The following is an 18,438-nucleotide window of genomic DNA, read 5'->3' on the forward strand; positions in this document are numbered from 1 at the left end:
TGGACATTTATCTTATACCATACACCATATAAATTAACTAAAGGGGTGCCTGGGTGGCTCAGTCGGCTGAGCGTCCGACTTCGGCTCAGGTCATGATCTCGCGATTTGAGTTTGAGCCCTGCGTCGGGCTCTGTGCTGACAGCTCAGGGCCTGGAGCCTGCTTCGGATTTTGAGTCTCCCTCTTTCTCTGCCCCTCCCCTGCTCACGCTCTGTCTCTCCCTCTCTCTCAAAAATAAATAAATGTAAAAAAAAATTAACTAAAAATAAATCAAAAACTTAAACATAAGACATGAAACTATAGAACTCTTAGAAGAAAACATAAAAGGAAAGCTTCATAACTCTGGAACGGGTTAATCATTTCTTGGATATGACACTATAAGCACAAGCAAGAAAAGCAAAAATAGGTGGGACTCCATCAAACTAAAAAGCTTCTGCACAACAAAGGAAACAACAGAGTGAAAAGGCAACCTATGGAATGGGAGAAAATATTTGCAAACCATGTATTGGATAAGGCACTAATGTCCAGAATATTTAAAGAATACTTACAACTCAATAACAACAAGTAACCCAATTTTAAAATGGCCAAGGGACTCGAACAGACATTTCTCCAAACAAGATAAACAAATGGACAACAATCATATGAAAAGATGCTCAACATCACTAATCATCAGGGAAATGCAAGTCAAAGCCACAATGGCATATCTCTTCATACCAATCAGGATAGCCACTGCAAGGGGGCCTGGGTGGCTCAGTCAGTTAGGTGTCCGACTCTTGATTTCGGCTCAGGTCATGATCTCAAGCTCCATGTCAGGTTTTGTGCTAATAGCAAAGAGTCTGCTTGGGGTTCTCTCTCTCCCTCTCTCTCTGCCCCTTGCCTGCTCATGCTTTTTCTCTCTTTCAAAAATAAATAAATAAACTTAAAAAAAAAAAAGGATAGTTACTGGAAAGAAAACAAATCAAAAGGGGGGAGAAGAAAAAGAAAGGAAAGTGTTGGTGAGGACATGGAGAAATTAGGATCCTTGCACACTGTTGGTGGGACTGTGAAATGGTGCAGCTGTTATGGAAAACAGTATGGAAGGTTTCTCAAAAAACTGAAAATAAAACTATCATATGATCTAGCAATCCCACTTCTGGGTATATATCCAAAAGAACTGAAAGCAGGGTCTCAAAGAGATATTTGCACACAAATGTTCAATGCAGCATTATGTACAACAGCCATGACATGGAAGGAACCTTAATGCCCATGAATGGATGAATGTATAAAGAAAATGTGTTAGATATATACAATGGACTATTATTTAACCTTAAAAAAGAAGGATATCTTCCCCCATGCTACAACATGGATGCATCTTGAGGACATTAGGTTAAGTGAACTAAAACAATCACAAAAAACCAAAATCTGCTTACAAGAGATACCTAAAGTACTCAAATTCTTAGATGTAGTAAGACTAGGGGGAGAGGGAAACAGAGAGTTGTGAGTTGTCACTGTTTCAGTCATGCAAGATCAAAGAGTTCTAAAGAGCTGTTGTGTACCAATATGCATATAGTTAATATGGAAATGTACACTTAAAAACTTTGAAGGCGGGGCACCTGGGTGGCTCAGTTGGTTAAGTATCCAACTCTTGATTTTGGCTAAGGTCATGATGTCATTCATGGTTTGTGAGATGGTGCCCTGAGTCAGGCTTTGTGCTGACAGTGTGGAGCCTGCTTGGGATTCTCTCTCTCTACCTCTCCCCTGCTCGCTTCCTTGTTCCTGCTCGCTCTCTCTCTCTCTCTCCAAATAAATAAACATTAAAAAAAATTTTTAAGACGGTGTATATATATATATATATATATATATATATATATATATATATATGTGTGTGTGTGTGTGTGTGTGTGTGTGTTTTACTGCAGTAAAAACATTTTGTATGTAGTCTTTCATCACATCTGGATTTTGAGTTCCAGCTGTTTTCCCATAAGACTTTCTCTAAACCCACGTTACTGAAAAATTCACTGGTGTTTTCTTTTAGTACTTACCTTTTTTTTTTTTTAAATCTAGATCTCTGATCCATTTGAAGTTTTTCCTGGCATATGGTATGAGATATGGATTTACTTTATATTTTTCCCTGTGTCCTAGCACCATCTATTAAAAAGTACATTTCTGTCCCAATGATTTGCAATGCTATCTTTATTATACACTAAATCCCAGATGTACTTTGTTCTATTTCTATACTTGTTATTCTAAAGTTTATTTATTTTGAGAGACAGAGAGAGAGAGAGAGAGAGAGAGAAAGAGAAAGGGGGGGGGAGGGCGGAGACAGAGGATTCAAAATGGGCTCTGTGCTAACAGCAAAGAACCCAATGCAGGGCTCAAACTCACAAATCATGAGATCATGACTTGAGCCATAGTCAGACGCTTAACCTACTGAGCCACCCCGGTGCCCCTCTGCACTTGTTATTCTATTCCAATGTTATTCTATTCTAATGGTCTGTCTGCCACTTTGTCTGCCAAACCACACTGTTTTAATTATAGAGTCTTAGAGTGAATATGTTTTAATATCTAGTAGGTATAGTTACTCTTCATAGGTTTTCTTTCTCAGTGTTTTCCTACCTATTCTTACATGTTTATTTTTCCAAATGAACTTCAAAAACATGTTTTCTGGCTCCATAAATAAATTTAATAATGTTGTTGGGACTGGATTGAATTTATAAACTAATTTAGGGAGTCCTGCCATCTTTGTGATGTTGAATTATCAAAGAACAAGGAATGCTTTTCCATTTATCATGTCTATATTGTGTCTTTCAGAGTCTTAAAGTTTCCTTTGTAAAGGCTTTATACATTTCTTAAGTTTTTCCTAAATATGTCTTATCTTTTCTATTGCTTTTGTAAGTGAGGTTTGCTCTACTATATCTTTTAATTGGTTATTGCTTGCATATATGAAGGCTACTGATTTCTGAACTAGTTTTATATCTGGCTACCTGACTGAATTATTGTATTAGATTAACTTTGTTATTGACTTTCTTGGGTTTTCTTTTTTTTTTTTTAATGTTTATTTTTGAGAGAGAGAGAGACAGAGCACAAGCGGGGGAGGGGCAGAGAGAGAGGGAGACGCAGAATCTGAAGCAGGCTCCAGGCTCCAAGCTGTCAGCACAGAGCCCGACATGGGGCTCAAACTCACAAACTGCAAGATCATAACCTGAGCCAAAGTCGGAAGCTTAACTGACTGAGTCACCCAGACACCCCCACTCTCTTGGATTTTCTAAATAAACATCGTATCAAGTACAAATATAGTTTTACTTTTTCTTTTCTAATTCTTACACCTCTAGTTGATTTGCCTTGTCTACTCATATTAACACCTCTAGTGCATTTTAAATGTTAGCATCCTTAGAATTAAAAAAACAAAAACAAAAACAAAAAAACTCTTGTAAATAAATTAAAAAAAAAAAGAACAGCTCAATTTTAAAAAATAAGTTGAGGCACTGGACAGGTAGGTTATAGAAGAAGAATAAAGGTCAATTAACATATTCAAAAAGGGGCGCCTGGGTAATTCAATTGGTTGAACGTCCGACTCTTCATTTCTGCTCAGGTCATGATCTCAGGGTTGTGGGATGGAGCCCCATGTTGGACTCCACGCTGAGCATGAGCTTTGCTTAAGATTCTCTCTCTTTCCCTCTGTCCCTCTCTCACTTGCACACTCTCTCTAAAAAATAAAAAAGCCATATTAAAAAAATTCAATCTCATTTGTAACACTTCCATCAACAAGGTATGAGAGGATATGAGAGTGCCCGTTTCCCTACATCTATGGACAACACTGAACTATTTTTTTCATCTTTTCCCAAGAGGTAATTGGAAAGTGTTATTTTACAGTTTTAAAGTAGCTATTCCTATTCTTGGCTTGTTTTTATGAAGTGGTTACGACATGATGCAAAAGTAGCATAGATGGGCTTTACGTATCAGGGGCAGAACAAACACTAAGTGCCCTTACCTATTTAGATAGATGGATGGATGGATGGCCAGATGGCCAGACACACCAGCAGATATGGACAGACTGAACAGACTAGCAGATATGGACAGACTAAAAGGCAGATGCTTAGACAGGTTCAATCATTAAGTAGAGAAGCACAGTTCAAAGAGTTACCTGCAAGCCATCAAGTAGTCATGCCGTTTTCACCAACTTCTAAGGCAGCAACCACTTTAACATTTTTAATTATGACAGAGACAGCAACTATTAAATTCTGGAACATTAGGGTATCACATTAATTTTGGCACTATACTGTGTGCCTAGTGGAGAGGGAAAATGCAATTTTAATTTAATTTAAATTTAAATAAAATTTCACGTGCATTTCACATTCCCTTGTACAGATTACGTTTCTTTTTTTTTAAAATTTTTTTTAATGTTTATTTATTTTTGAGACACAGACAGAGCATGAGTGGGAGAGGGGCAGAGAGAGAGGGAGACACAGAATCCGAAGCAGGCTCCAGGCTCCAAGCTGGCAGCACAGAGCCTGACGCGGGGCTCGAACTCACAAACTACGAGATCATGACCTGAGCCAAAGTCGGATGCTTAACCGACTGAGCCACCTAGGCGCCCCAGACTACGTTTTCTTTAACCTGGAATATCTATATAGCAAACAGCTATTCACCCTTCAAACTGGTCCAGACTTCAACACCTCCATGAAGCCTGCCCTTAACAGTGCCAGTTCCCAGGCTCCTTCCCCTGTCATCCCCTCTTTTTTTCTGCCTCGACCTTTTATAAAGGATACCTGTGTTTAAGAAAAGATTCTTGGGTTTCTGTCTGTGCTTCTCTAGAATCTAAACTGTGCTCAACTCACAGGTCTACAATAAATTCTTGATGAACTGAACTAAACTCAATTTACTTTCCTTGGCATAAGGAAGAGTATTAATATGGAAATAAAATAGTCTTGGTATACCAGTGGCAGCCCCCTTAGCAAATGCCACCATGTCAGAAATCAGATATAAATTTTTTTTAATGTTTGTTTATTTCTGAGGGAGAGCAAGAGGGGCGGGGCAGAGAGAGAGAGAGAGAGAGAGAGAGAGAGAGAGAGAGAGAGAAAGACTGAGGATCCGAAGCGGGCTCTGTGCTGACAGCAGAGAGCCCAATGAGGGGCTCGAGCTCACAGACCATGAGATCATGACCTGAGCTGAAGTCAGAAGCGTGACTGAGCCACCCAGGCGCCCCAGAGATCAGATTTAGACAGAGAAAGAAAGTTCTCAATTAGGGTAACATAGGGAGTTATTGTTGCATTTAGCTCCCATTACTAAGTCAGAAGAATCCATACTTAGAGTAAAAATCATTAAGAACAATAACTGATTTATTGCTTTCAATCATTTATCCAGGGCTATCATTTTTAAAACTATCTTTCCCAAACCCCCATTTATAAAATAATTAAGTCATGGGAATATATGTACAGCACGGTCACTGTAGCTAATACATTGTACATTTGAAAAGTTGAGAATTAAGAGAATGAATCTTCAAAGTCCTCACCACCACAACAAAAAATTCTGTATAGCTACGCATGGTGGTGGATGTTGACTAGACTCGCTGTGGTGATCGTTTCACGGTATCAAATCACTGTGTTGTATACCTGACCTAATATAATGCTACCTCAATAAAAGGAAAAAAAAACTGCTACCTTTTTGTTTAAAAACAATATGAATACATTTTACATTATATGTATTTTGCATTTTACCACAATAAAAAAACCCTTAGTATACATATTAGAAAAAATTAATATACATATTGGAAAAAGATGTAAGCACATATAATGCTGGAGTGAAATTTTTTCTGAGATCCACTGCGTCTCAAAACTAATCCCACCTCAACAGTTTGCTACCTATTCTTCCAGGTTTCTGTATCTGTGTTCTTAATATATGTAATGTTGTTATTCATATTTCTAAAAATCAGGTCATGCATTACATACTATCTTGCACTTATTAAAAATATATTTTGTACATCTCTCCATATCTGCACAAAAAAATCTACCTCTTTTTCAAAGGATTTTAAAATCCACTTTCATAGAATTCCTTTGTGTGGACATGCTGTAACTTATTTAACCACTGTATTATTATGAACGCTATTACAACAAATGTCTGCGTATACATCTTTGTGCACATTTGTAGGTGTTTGTGTAAAATAAATTCCTAGAGGTGGAATCTCCAGGAAAAAAGGTATTGATATTCAAAGTTTTAAAGATATTGCCAAACTGTTGTGCTGTTACCTTTAAGACCACAGTGCCAACTTATTAATGGCTCCGAAATAATTTTATACTGCATTTATGTTATTCTGTTTTAGTGTCCCTGAGGTTTACTTAGTTGAATCAAGATTGCCATATCTTGGGGCACCTGGGTGGCGCAGTCGGTTAAGCGTCCGACTTCAGCCAGGTCACGATCTCGCGGTCCGTGAGTTCGAGCCCCGCGTCAGGCTCTGGGCTGATGGCTCGGAGCCTGGAGCCTGTTTCCGATTCTGTGTCTCCCTCTCTCTCTGCCCCTCCCCCGTTCATGCTCTGTCTCTCTCTGTCCCAAAAAAATAAATAAAAAATGTTGGAAAAAAAAAAAAAAAGATTGCCATATCTTATTGAATCTATGATGCCATCTTATATAAAACATATCCTGATTTCAGACATGTTAAAATGTGAAAAGTGTTCTTCTTGTATTAGATGAAATCATGGTTCTTAGCTGTCCCGGAAAACAAATGATTAACTGCTTATACTGAGAAAAAGCACTTCCTCAACAAGAGCAAATCAAATGCTCAGACTTATTAATTAAAAATACTACATTTCCAGGGCACCTGGGCGGCTCAGTCAGTTAAGCATTCGACTTCGGTTCAGGACAGGATCTCGCAGTTCATGAGTTCGGTCCCCACGTTGGGGTCTCTGCTGTCAGCACAGAGCCTGGAGCATGTATCCCATTCTGTGTCTCCCTCTCTCTTTGCCCCTTCCCCACTTGTGCTTTGTCTCTTCTTCCTCTCTCAAAAATAAAAAAACATTAAAAAAAATTTTTTTTAAATACTACACTTCCAAAAGTATTTTGCTAAAACTAGGGAATTCTTCACAACAATCAAGCTTTACAAGGCCCATGACATTTGGATAATTAATAACTACACAGCATGTTCTTCTCTGCTGTAAGGTTTCTGTCAGCAGAACACAAAACAAATCAAACCACCCATCTATTTTCTAACATGGTAAGCCCTGGCCCATATATTGGTGTCAAAACAAGAAGTCCACAGTTACTACATTAGCAAAGCCTCTTATTGATAAGAACAGGCAACTCTTTTAACTGGATTTGACTCATTTACCACCATACAATTCATCTTGATCTTTGATAAGAAGCCACTTCCGAAGTTCAGTCCCCAGACACAGCTGACTTTGGATATCTCTGCCAGAAGCACATGTGAAAGCTGGGTATCATTTTCCAGCACTAACGTTTGAGCTGAAAAGGCGATACAAATACTCTAAAGTCCTTTTTTGTTGTTGTTTTGTTTGAGGTAGCTAATTACTCAAAAACCGAGCTTTAAAGGAGTTGTCAGAATTACTTACCATACTATCACTTTCCATCTCAGGCATCAACTGTGTATTTTCTACACTTGTGACCACAACACACGTGTAGAAATTGTATCATGCCTTGATGTGCAGGGAAAAAAGGTACTAGCAAATGTATTGGAAATGTCAGAACCTCTTGACTAAGCACAAAGAATGGAATCGGATCATATCTGACTGTGAATAAATATAAGCTCTTTATACCATGTCTGCAACATGAAATACTAAGTCTACTTAGATTTGATTAACATTAGTTGAAATGTCATAGGTATTAATAAGCCTCCAGCAAATAAGAAAGGATTTTCTAGTTACACTTAATAACACCATTAAATCCTTTCGGTGTACCTCTCAGTTTACTGTGAATGCTTGTCATTTTACTAAACACACCCTCCATTCTTACGCCACGTTTGCATGTGACATGTAAACGTAACCGTTCCTAAAGATGGAGTGACAAAGAGGTGAAGTTCGACTCCCAACAATTTCTACAACTTATTTGCTCTACTTCTGCTGCTGCTGTTGATTCCTTCTTACTCATTAGAAGCCACAATTTACTGAGTTTTCCTTTGCAATTTAGTTAATTCCTAATGTACTGAAAAATGTGTTTTTTACCCAAAATCCATGCTTGCATGCCTCCACTTTCATGTTCCCCTCATGATAGTACTGTGGTACTCTCATATCTTTCAATATCTTCAGGGTTTTAAATGGCCTTTTCTTCCCTATTTTACCTCCTCTCTGGTCTTCTTGCTACTACCTTAAAAAAAAAGTCCCTGCAAGACAAATATCCCAAACCCTTAAACCCTCTTCAAGATCTCTGCACCAAACTAAGAAACACAGTTGGCTAACCGACATTTGGTTCACAGACTACACTTTCCCACATTTGGGGTAAATCTGAAAGAATTGGTACAAGAGAGCAAGGGGCTAGAGATCACAGGTTTTAGTTGACTGAGGTCAAAATGTTACAGTAAAGGTCACTATAGCCTTTCTCTGTATGTGATCAGCCTGGATATAGGATGTAGAGAATCATCTTTCTGGTTCCTTCCTAATTCTTTTATTATATGCTGTAAAAACAAACAAACAAGGCGGGGGAACCCCCACAAAACTCTCAGAAGTCCAGAGATGAGAGTTTAGAGGCCGAAACCCTTCTGGACTGGTCAGAACCCACTGTTGCTGAACCTGGGCCCCAGAGTCAAAAGTGCCCGGGAAATCAGGCTTGGGTCCTGGCAACAAAGAGAAGCTCCTGAGATGTTTTTCTATATCCCATTGTACCTCCCTCTAATCCATTCTTTAACGAACAACTACTTTTATTCTTTCTTTTCTCCAAAATATCTATTTAGCTCTTATGTATGTTTGGCCCGGTGCCAGGCACTGGGATACAGTAATGGTAGAACACTTGGTCTGTAGATGGAGCAAACTACTAGAACAAATACAAATGTAACCGCTCCGCTGAAACCCTCTAATGGTATTCAAGATTCCTTAAGATCTCATCCCTGGTCATCTTTCTAGCCTCATCTCCCACCTACTTCCGGGTTCTTGCATTCTACGTTCCATAATGAACTCCTTTCAGGTCTACTATCTGATGCTATTTCCCTCAGTCTGTCTGCCGTGACACAGTTTAGATGTCTCACTCTCTGAGAAAGCCTCCTCTGATCGATCAAGACCAGGTTAGGTATAAGGGAAAATTCTGGGGTGGCATGTAACCTCTTTTTTTTCTTAAGAGAGAGGGAGAGAAGGTGCTCTTGAGCAGGGGAGAGGGGCAGAGGAAGGGAGAGAATTCCAAGCAGCCTCCAAGCTCAGTGAGTAGCCTAACGTGGGGCTTGATCCCACAACCCTGGGATCATGACCTGAGCTGATATCGAGTCGGATGCTCAACCGACTGAGCCACCCAGGGGCCCCTAACCTCTACTTTTATTATTTTTTTTATGTAACACTTCTCATTCCTTCCTTTCAGTGTATAAAAACAGCTATCTAATAAAATCAGCTCCCAAAATGTCTGACACAGGTCGGCAACCATGTCCTTTTCCTTATTTTCTCTAAATCAGTTTCTGAAAGGATATGATACACACCCTGCTTTTTTTTTATTTCTTAATTTATTTATTTTTGAGAGAGAGCATGCATGCTCATGAGCGGGGGACAGGGGCAGAAGGAGAGAGACAGAGGATCCCAGGCAGGCTCCACACTGAAGACAATGAGGGGCTTGATCCACGACTGACCCTGGGATCATGACGTGAGCCGAAATCAAGAGTTGGACACTTAACTGACTGAGCCACCCAGGTGCCCTTTACCCTGTTTTCTAATTCAAGAAAAGGTTAAAAGGTTAGCTGGTACAGGAGTCAAAAATCTGAAGAAAGTAAAAGAACACTGCAATTAGTTTGGTGACTTAATTCCACTACTTCTTTAAAAAAATTTTTTTTAAGTGTCTATTTATTTTTAAGAGAGAGACAGAGCATGAGCAGGGAAAAGGCAGAGAGAGAGAGGGAGACACAGAATCTGAAGCAGACTCCAGGCTGTGAGTGCAGAGCCCAATGTGGGACTTGAACTCGTGAGCCGTGAATCATGACCTGAGCTGAAGTTGGATGCTGAACTAAGCCACCCAGGCACCCCAATTCTGTTACTTCTGAAGACAGTAAATGTGTTGCAGAGATTGTCTTAGCACAGTGGACAGTAGGTGGGCATGGGACGGGCTTGCCATGCCACCGGTCCTCCTGAGTGTCTATGATTTGTTTCTCTGCTCATCAGTCCTGGCCATGATATTGCAGGGGCATGTTCCCACTGCCGGCCACAGCATGTTGCCTTTTCCCATCTCATGGGTCCCTTTTGGGTCAGAAGAAATAAAGTTTAAGAGTTTACTAATTTGAAATTTCATTGTAAGTTTCCGTTCCAGTTCCATTAGTAAAAAGACTGATCCATAGCTCCAGCAAACACAGAGGCCACTTCCAACAGAGTCCACTGAGCTCTCTCAGTACCATCTCATGTGACCCTAGCCCTCTACTTTCTTATTTATGTACTCATGTTGCCTTTGTACTTGTCTGGCTCCCCTTCTGACCTTGAGTGCAGAAACGTCATATTTGGGGCTGCAGCCCCAACAAATATTGAGTATCTATCACACCTGGCACATAATAGACAATGACTGATGAATGAATTAATATAGACTTGCTTGGCCCTTCAAGGGAAACAAACAAACAAACATTAAAAGCTTTCAGGATACAGAGTTCATACTACAGTCACTAAAAACTATTCTGCTGGTAAATTTCAGTTCTTTCTCACCTGATCGGTATCGTTCATCCCTGGCTCCCCCAGATCGAGTTCGGTGGTACTTAGAAGGAGCAGAAGTTTGAGCTGCGGATGGACCAGGTGTCTGGTTTCTATGTTCTTTCTGTACTGCTGACTCGGTTTCTAAAAAAGGAAATTTGGAATATGGTTATCTGATAACAATAGTAGCTAAACTTTTCTGAGCACTTTATGGCATTCTCACAACACTCTGAGGCAGGTACTATTACCCCATTAGAGAGCTTCAATATACATACCTAAAAAGACATGCAGGCTAAAAAATATAATCTTAGAGTCATAACTGTCAACAGATGATACGAGAGAAATAGCAAAATAGGAGAGAAAGTGAAAAGGCCACTCCAGAAGAATTTTTTTTTAATGTTTATTATTTTCTGAGAGAGAGCTTGAGCAGGGGAGGGGCAGAGAGAAAAGGAGACACAGAATCCAAAGCAGGCTCCAGGCTCTGAGATGTCAGCACAGAGCCTGATGTGGGGCTCGAACTTGTGAACAGTGAAATCATGACCTGAGCCAAAACTGGACAGTTAACTGACTGAGCCACCCAGGCACCCCAAAGACTTTAAGAATTGAGGGTGTGGGGGGGATGGAGGGGTGTATATGACCCCCTAATCCTGCATAATGGTACAAAGAATAGCTTGGGGAACTTTAGCCTCTTCACTATAAGTTACTCCAAATAAACATGTTATATAAGCAAAACTATAGTGCTTATTATGCAAACATAGCTTTTTGAGTCAACCTCTTTCAACTAGAATCACCACTGAACTTGCCCCTTTCCAGTACCTGGCCTAACCCCATTCTCTGTCCTATCAACATTCACTATCTTATCAAGAATATGGGGAAGTGGGAAATAAACAGGTAAAATAATCAGAAGAGAAACACTTTAAGTTCAGTCCCACAAACCACGAGCTGAAACCAAGAGTTGGACGCTTAACCAACTGAGCCACCCAGGTGCACCTCAAATACTGTTTTTAAGAAGGCAAGAAGAATATATCTTAGAATGCTCTCCACTAAAGTGCTTTTATGGATCTAGAAATGTTTATTTTTGATGGTTCCTGGCAGCTGAAATTTTTAATATAAAGTATATTAACAGAGCAGAACCTATTTTAACACTGATATTTTGATATTTTGAAATATAATGTCTGGGGGCACCTGGGTGGCTCAGTCAGTTAAGCATCTGACTTAGGTCATGATCTCATGGGGTTCATGAGTTTGAGCCCCGCATCGGGCTCTGTGCTGACAGCTCAGAGCCTGAAGCCTGCTTTGGATTCTGTGTCTCCCTCTCTCTGCCTCACCCCTGCTTGCATTCTGTCTCTCTCTGTATCTCAAAAATGTATAAATGTTAAAAAAATTTTTTGAAATGTAATGCCTGGGATTTTAAACTGAAGTTTTAAATCAACCTAAATTCTTTTGATAATCCATTTCACAGAAGAGCTATACTGAGTTCTTAGTATTTTCACACCTTGCTTCATCTCTTAGTATATAATCAACAAACTATAGCCCATGTCTGTTTATAAGCAGTTTTATCAGAACATAGCCATGCCCATCTGTTTACATACTGCCTTGTATATGCTTTCACACTGTAAAGGTACACGAAGTAATTAGATAGAGACTGATGGTCCTCAAAGTGTAAAATATCTACTATCTGGCCCTTTATAGAAAAAGCTTACCAACTCCCCGTCTGTAATAAAAGCTAACATTTAAAGGTTTGTTTTTGCTAGGCACTGTGCATACAGAAGTTTTCATATGTTATTTACTCCTCACAACAATCCTACAAAGTCAGCAGTAACACTTTCAACTTATAGAAAAGGAATCAGAGACATGGATTATTTTATGCAGCCACACAGAGGCAGGGAATGGCAAGAGGCAGAATTCAAACCCGGATCTGTCTAACTCCACTGGTTCTCAATCAGAAAAGATTATGGGGAAGGAAGGAAGGAAGGAAGGAAGGAAGGAAGGAAGGAAGGAAGGGAGGAAGGAAGGAAAGAAGGAAGGAAGGAAAGAAAGGGAAAGAAAAGGTTATGAAAATTCTCCCAAGACTGTTAGGAGGAAAGCAATCAGAATTAATAATGTAGTTTAGGAACATCTAAATGCTTCAGAAGGTATAGTCAGCAGCTAGATAATAGTTCTTTAAAAAAAAAAAATCACTTGCCAACCATAAGAGACGCTTAAATACAGAGAACAAACTGAGGGTTGCTGGCAGGGTTTTGGGTGGGGGGATGGGTTAAATGGATAATGGGCATTAATGAGGGCACTTGTTGGATGAGCACTGGGTGTTATATGTAAGTGATGAATCACTAAATTCTACTCCTGATATCATTATTATACTATATGTTAACTAACTCGGATTCAAATTAAAAAAAAAAAATCACTTGCTTTCACGTACATGATTCTGCAAAAAGTCCCTCCAAATTAAGTTTTCAGCCATTCATCAGAGAAATAATTTAAAACATAGTCCAATTAACTTTAAATAGAGAACAAAAAAGAGAAAAGGGCTATTCTTATTTGCATTGTCACATGATCTATAGAGAAAGGAAATCAGATTAGTACCCATGAGCTACTTTGCCTGTAAGTATGCACAGAGAAATTGGTTTGACTTATAGAGTACTAAGTTTAAAACACTAGCTTTGTATTACTTTGGGGGGTGAGGTGTCACAGTAAATATATATTTGAATTACCCATCATGGATTATTTTTTAAATTAAATAAATAGATCTTCTAGGACTGACCAAACCACCCTGCTCTGAAACACAGGGCTTCTGAATTAGACAGCTAATGATCCAAAAGATGAAAAGAATGAGCATGGATTCTCATTTCACAAAGGATGGACCAAAGGTTTATGTATTTTTTTATCATCCTCTCCTGCTTTTACTTTGTATTTTTCAATGTAATTAATTAGGAGAAAGAAGATAAGATAGGTTAAAAATAAAAACTGTTTCAAAAAAAATGACAGACCAGTGACAGGGGAACAAGGAGTTGATACATTTGAGGAAAAATGAAAGAGAACGAACATTTCCACTCAGGATTATCTAGGCGTTATCAGAGATCAAATCACAAGGAAATGTAACAAAAATACAGACATCTGATGAAACTGACAGTCAGATGACATTTAGCAAGCGATCTACTGAGCTGGTACAAAAAACAAAACAAGCAAAAAAAATAAAACAAAACCAAAAAACCCCACACAAAACAGGCCTCACAACACTCTATTCACCAAGCAACATTACTATGATGCTCTGCACTGTTTATCTGTTCTTTCAGGAATTTAGTCACCCAAGCAGACCAGGTCCTTTTTGGGTCTAAAAGCAAGACAATCATTTTGTTGTAGCTTGTCAGAAATGGAACCAGAAGGTCAATTTGCAGTTTCAGTAAATGCCTGACAAGTTTATTCAGTGAGCATTCCTCAAGTGCCCACAAAGCACAATGCCGCAAAAACATGGATTTCTGACAGAACCTTGGCTCAAATGTGCAATATACCTGGCTTCAAGTTCAAGAGAAGTTATTAAAAAAAAAAAGAAAGAAAGAAAAGAAAAAAACAAATAAAATGAATTCTTTTTTTTTTTAATTTTTTTAAACGTTTTTTATTTATTTTTGAGACAGAGAGAGAGCATGAACGGGGGAGGGGCAGAGAGAGAGGGAGACACAGAATCGGAAGCAGGCTCCAGGCTCTGAGCCATCAGCCCAGAGCCCGAAGCGGGGCTTGAACTCACGGACCGCGAGATCGTGACCTGAGCCGAAGTCGGATGCTCAACCGACTGAGCCACCCAGGCGCCCCCAAATAAAATGAATCCTTAGGAACTGAATTTCTTTAAGTATAACAGGGGAGCTTAATAATGAAACTGTAAATAGTCCTTTTTTTTTTTTCCTTAGGTAATCTCTACATCCAATGTGGGGCTCAAACTTACCACCCTGAGATTTAGAGTAGCATGCTCTTCTGACTGAGCCAGGCAGGCGCCCCTGTAGATAATCCTTTTGATTGTAAATAATCACTCTCCAATCTGTATGAATTTTATAAAGTTGTATTCCCATGTACTGGAGCTTGTTTTTTAAAATATAATATTTATAAATATATTTTACACATGCATTGAAAAAACTGGAAGCAAATACAGTAAAATGTTAACAGCAATGATCTCTAGGGGATGAGATTCTGAATGTTTTATATATTTTTCTATAGGGTTCACTGGGATGTTATAATTTAGAAAACTCACCTTTTTCAAAATATAAAAATAATATATGTTCATTATAGAACATCAAGAAAATAGTTAAGTATAAAGAAGAAAATTAAAATGATATGAGATCTTCTTAATTCAAAGATCATACCCCATTGAATAGATTCTGACCAAAATAAGTTAAAATTAATATTTTTTCAGCTTTTTAGATAAATTATGACTCTACCAGCAGGATTTTCCAATCTTTTAACTGGAAAATCATGTCTCCTTTCCCAAAAGTAACTGACAAGTCAATACATATTTGGGAGAGGGAGGACACTATGTCCTGGCTGGATTAAAATAATTTTGGAAGTCTATTCCCACCTTAGCTTACTTGCCAGGGCAACAATTTGTCATGGAAGGGATACAGAACAATGTACCTCAGGTCTCCTCAAAGTGAAGCGGGGCGGGCGGGGGGGAATGTCAGGGAACATGGGAGCACAGCAGGGCATTATTTGACAACATGTCCAATGTCAGTGGGGCAGGCAAGATGCTGCTTAAAGGTGAATCATTCCCTGGCCAGGGTTTCACACTCCAACAGATCTCAGGAATTACCTGGGGCCTGAAAATAGAGATTTCTAGATTTTTAATAAGATGTGCACAGTTTCACTATCACAGTAAGAAACTAAAAGCAAAGATAGAATGCATTACATGTATCAACATAATAAGATATTACACACCACAAAAAATTAAAAATATGCTGACTGCAGACATGTGAGATAGTCTAAATGAGATCATGTCAAGTGATAAAAGAACACAAAATACTACTCCCATAATGTGATTACAAGTGTGTATGTAAAAACTACTTATATATGCTTATAAGGATCAAATAGGACATAAAATCCCAGAAGTAGCTTGAATGAGGCACTCTGTAGTTCTTTACCATTTCATTCTTTTGTTAACAGAGTTAGGTATAAATCAAAGTAATTTAAAAAAACAGTAAATACAGATAAGTGAGGGAACAAGAGCTGTGGACCTCACAAATCAAATCTTTGTCAAAATTCCTAAATTCAAGTATGAAACATACTTGACATTCAAAGAAAAAGATTACTCTCTGATTACTACACAATGACTATCAGTTTGAGGGTTCCTGATATTTTGGTCAGTTGTACAGCATATCCACTAGGGGTCGCCATTATGTTTAAACAGCGATGATTTAGATTTAATAAGTTTCAGAAAAACCACAGATTTTAATTTCTTCTACAACACAAAGCCTTCCTTCTCAATGATCAACACATAATTTATTGTTCTTTGGCAAAGAAAGTCTTCCATGATGCCATTGTTTGAACAGAGTCACTAACAGTGATAACTTGAAAAAGAAGGCATGCAAAATTTCCATTCAGAAAGATGGAAGAAAGCCAATCTCAGCTTCTTATCTTTCAACTCTGCCTATGATTTAACAGATATTCTCACCTGTAAGAGTAACATAGTAGAGCACGATGTGCTCTGAGAACCAAATAACATAATAATGCTACTTTTTAGAGTAAACAGAGCATGTTCACTCTTGGTGCTGGTGTTCAGAGAAGAAATTAAATAAGTGATCACCAATTCATGTATATCTTTTACACTGTGGTATGTACTGAGAAGGAAAAAAAACCTTTGGGCTTTCTAACCCCAAAGCATGGGCAATTTGGTTTGTATTACAGTTTCAGGGAAGGTCTGTTAAGAGGAGACACTGATGTAGGCTTTCGGTACGCAGAGAGAAGAAAAAGACACTTTCTACAAAAGCATGGTATCTGCAGAAGTCCAGTGAGGGAGAAAAACCATGACAAGAGTAAGAAAGACTGGTAGGCACAGTGAAAGAGATGGAGCAATACAAAACAAGGCTGGAAGAAAAGCTGCGTCAGGTCACTCTTTGAAAGGATTTAAACAGGAAATGATAGCATAACAATGATAATAACGTTTCTACAGCTCTTTGAACTTTCATAACACCATCTCATTTTAGCTTCACAATAACATTATCTGATAGACACCATTAAGGAAGCAGAACACCCATCACTGATTAAATTCATTTTTCTATACTGAGAGAATGCCAATAATCACCTTGAATCACTTGGGAAATCTTCCCTTAGAGCAAAAGTACCCTCAGCCTGCCTTACAAGGATGAGTGATAAACCTCACTGCATGGGGAAAGGGAGGAAAGAATGAGTGTTTGCATCTGGAGTCTGGAAAAGGGGTCACCTGCTTGATTCCTAGGGGTGGATTCTTGGAGAAAGGGGGGTTAGGGGTTCTGGGTCTGTAAAGTGGCAGGTGTCTGAAAAGATTCTGCCCCAGAGCTTCCTGGGCCACCTGGCACGAAGAAAACGGTTGAGCACGGAGCTGAAAGAGCACAATACCAAGAGCTCTGTCCTGAGAGGTCAGCTGGGGGTTCTTGGCTAAGCTGAGCAGAGACAAGCTCCTCCACCGAAGCATGCTTAGCAGTGGGTATCACTGGTCACAAGGTGAGGACCAGTGTTTAAAAGAACCCCATGAGGTGCTGAAAAGCAGCAGCAGACTATGTATGGGCTCTTCCCTTTGGAGGGTGGAAGTGGTCCTGACTACCTCTCCTTCTGTGCTAACTACCTCCCGCGGGGTCCTTGAACAATTCAGAGAAGCCCCCAGACGAAGACAGTGGACTTCCTTCCGATAAGGGACGGGGGAACACATATGACTGCAATGTGTGTCCACTCCAGACTCTAATACTATCAAACCTAGCAAATGAAACAGCAGCACTGGGACTGGAATAAAAAATTCCAAGTTATTTCCATTAGGATGTGACCCTCATTCAGGAAGGAACTTTTAAATCAAAATGGCACAGGTAAGATAGATCCCACCCGTGCCCCTCCACACCCACACACACAAAGAAGCATGCTGCCTACTTAATATTTATATAGTTGGAAATGTTCTGTAGCATTCCAAAATGCCCTTCCTGATTTCAATAGGTGGGGTTTTTTTTTTTTATTTTTTTTTTAACGTTTATTTATTTATTTATTTATTTTTAATTTTTTTTTTCAACGTTTTTTTATTTATTTTTGGGACAGAGAGAGACAGAGCATGAACGGGGGAGGGGCAGAGAGAGAGGGAGACACAGAATCGGAAACAGGCTCCAGGCTCCGAGCCATCAGCCCAGAGCCTGACGCGGGGCTCGAACTCACGGACCGCGAGATCGTGACCTGGCTGAAGTCGGACGCTTAACCGACTGCGCCACCCAGGCGCCCCTAACGTTTATTTATTTTTGAGACAGAGAGAGACAGAGCATGAACAGGGGAGGGGCAGAGAGAGAGAGAGACACAGAATCTGAAACAGGCTCCAGGCTCTGAGCGGTCAGCACAGAGTCCGACGTGGGGCTCGAACTCATGGACTGTGAGATCATGACCTGAGCCAAAGTCAGAAGCTTAACCGGCCAAGCCACCCAGGCGCCCCTCAATAGG

The 18,438-nt window shown here is 39.4% G+C and overlaps 1 protein-coding gene across 4 annotated transcripts in view; it reads right to left on the bottom strand.

Annotated features, from left to right (window-relative positions):
- The window catches only part of DIP2B (disco interacting protein 2 homolog B), a 227,767-nt gene that overhangs the window by 87,116 nt on the left and 122,213 nt on the right, over positions 1-18,438 (bottom strand). For all 4 annotated transcript variants that reach the window (XM_058742806.1, XM_058742804.1, XM_058742805.1 and 1 more), the window contains exon 3: positions 10,804-10,932. In XM_058742806.1, the coding sequence (XP_058598789.1) occupies positions 10,804-10,932 (129 nt within the window). The remainder of the gene's footprint in view (positions 1-10,803; positions 10,933-18,438) is intronic.

The sequence above is a fragment of the Neofelis nebulosa genome, chromosome 8, assembly GCF_028018385.1.
Source record: "Neofelis nebulosa isolate mNeoNeb1 chromosome 8, mNeoNeb1.pri, whole genome shotgun sequence".
Lineage (NCBI taxonomy): Eukaryota > Metazoa > Chordata > Mammalia > Carnivora > Felidae > Neofelis > Neofelis nebulosa.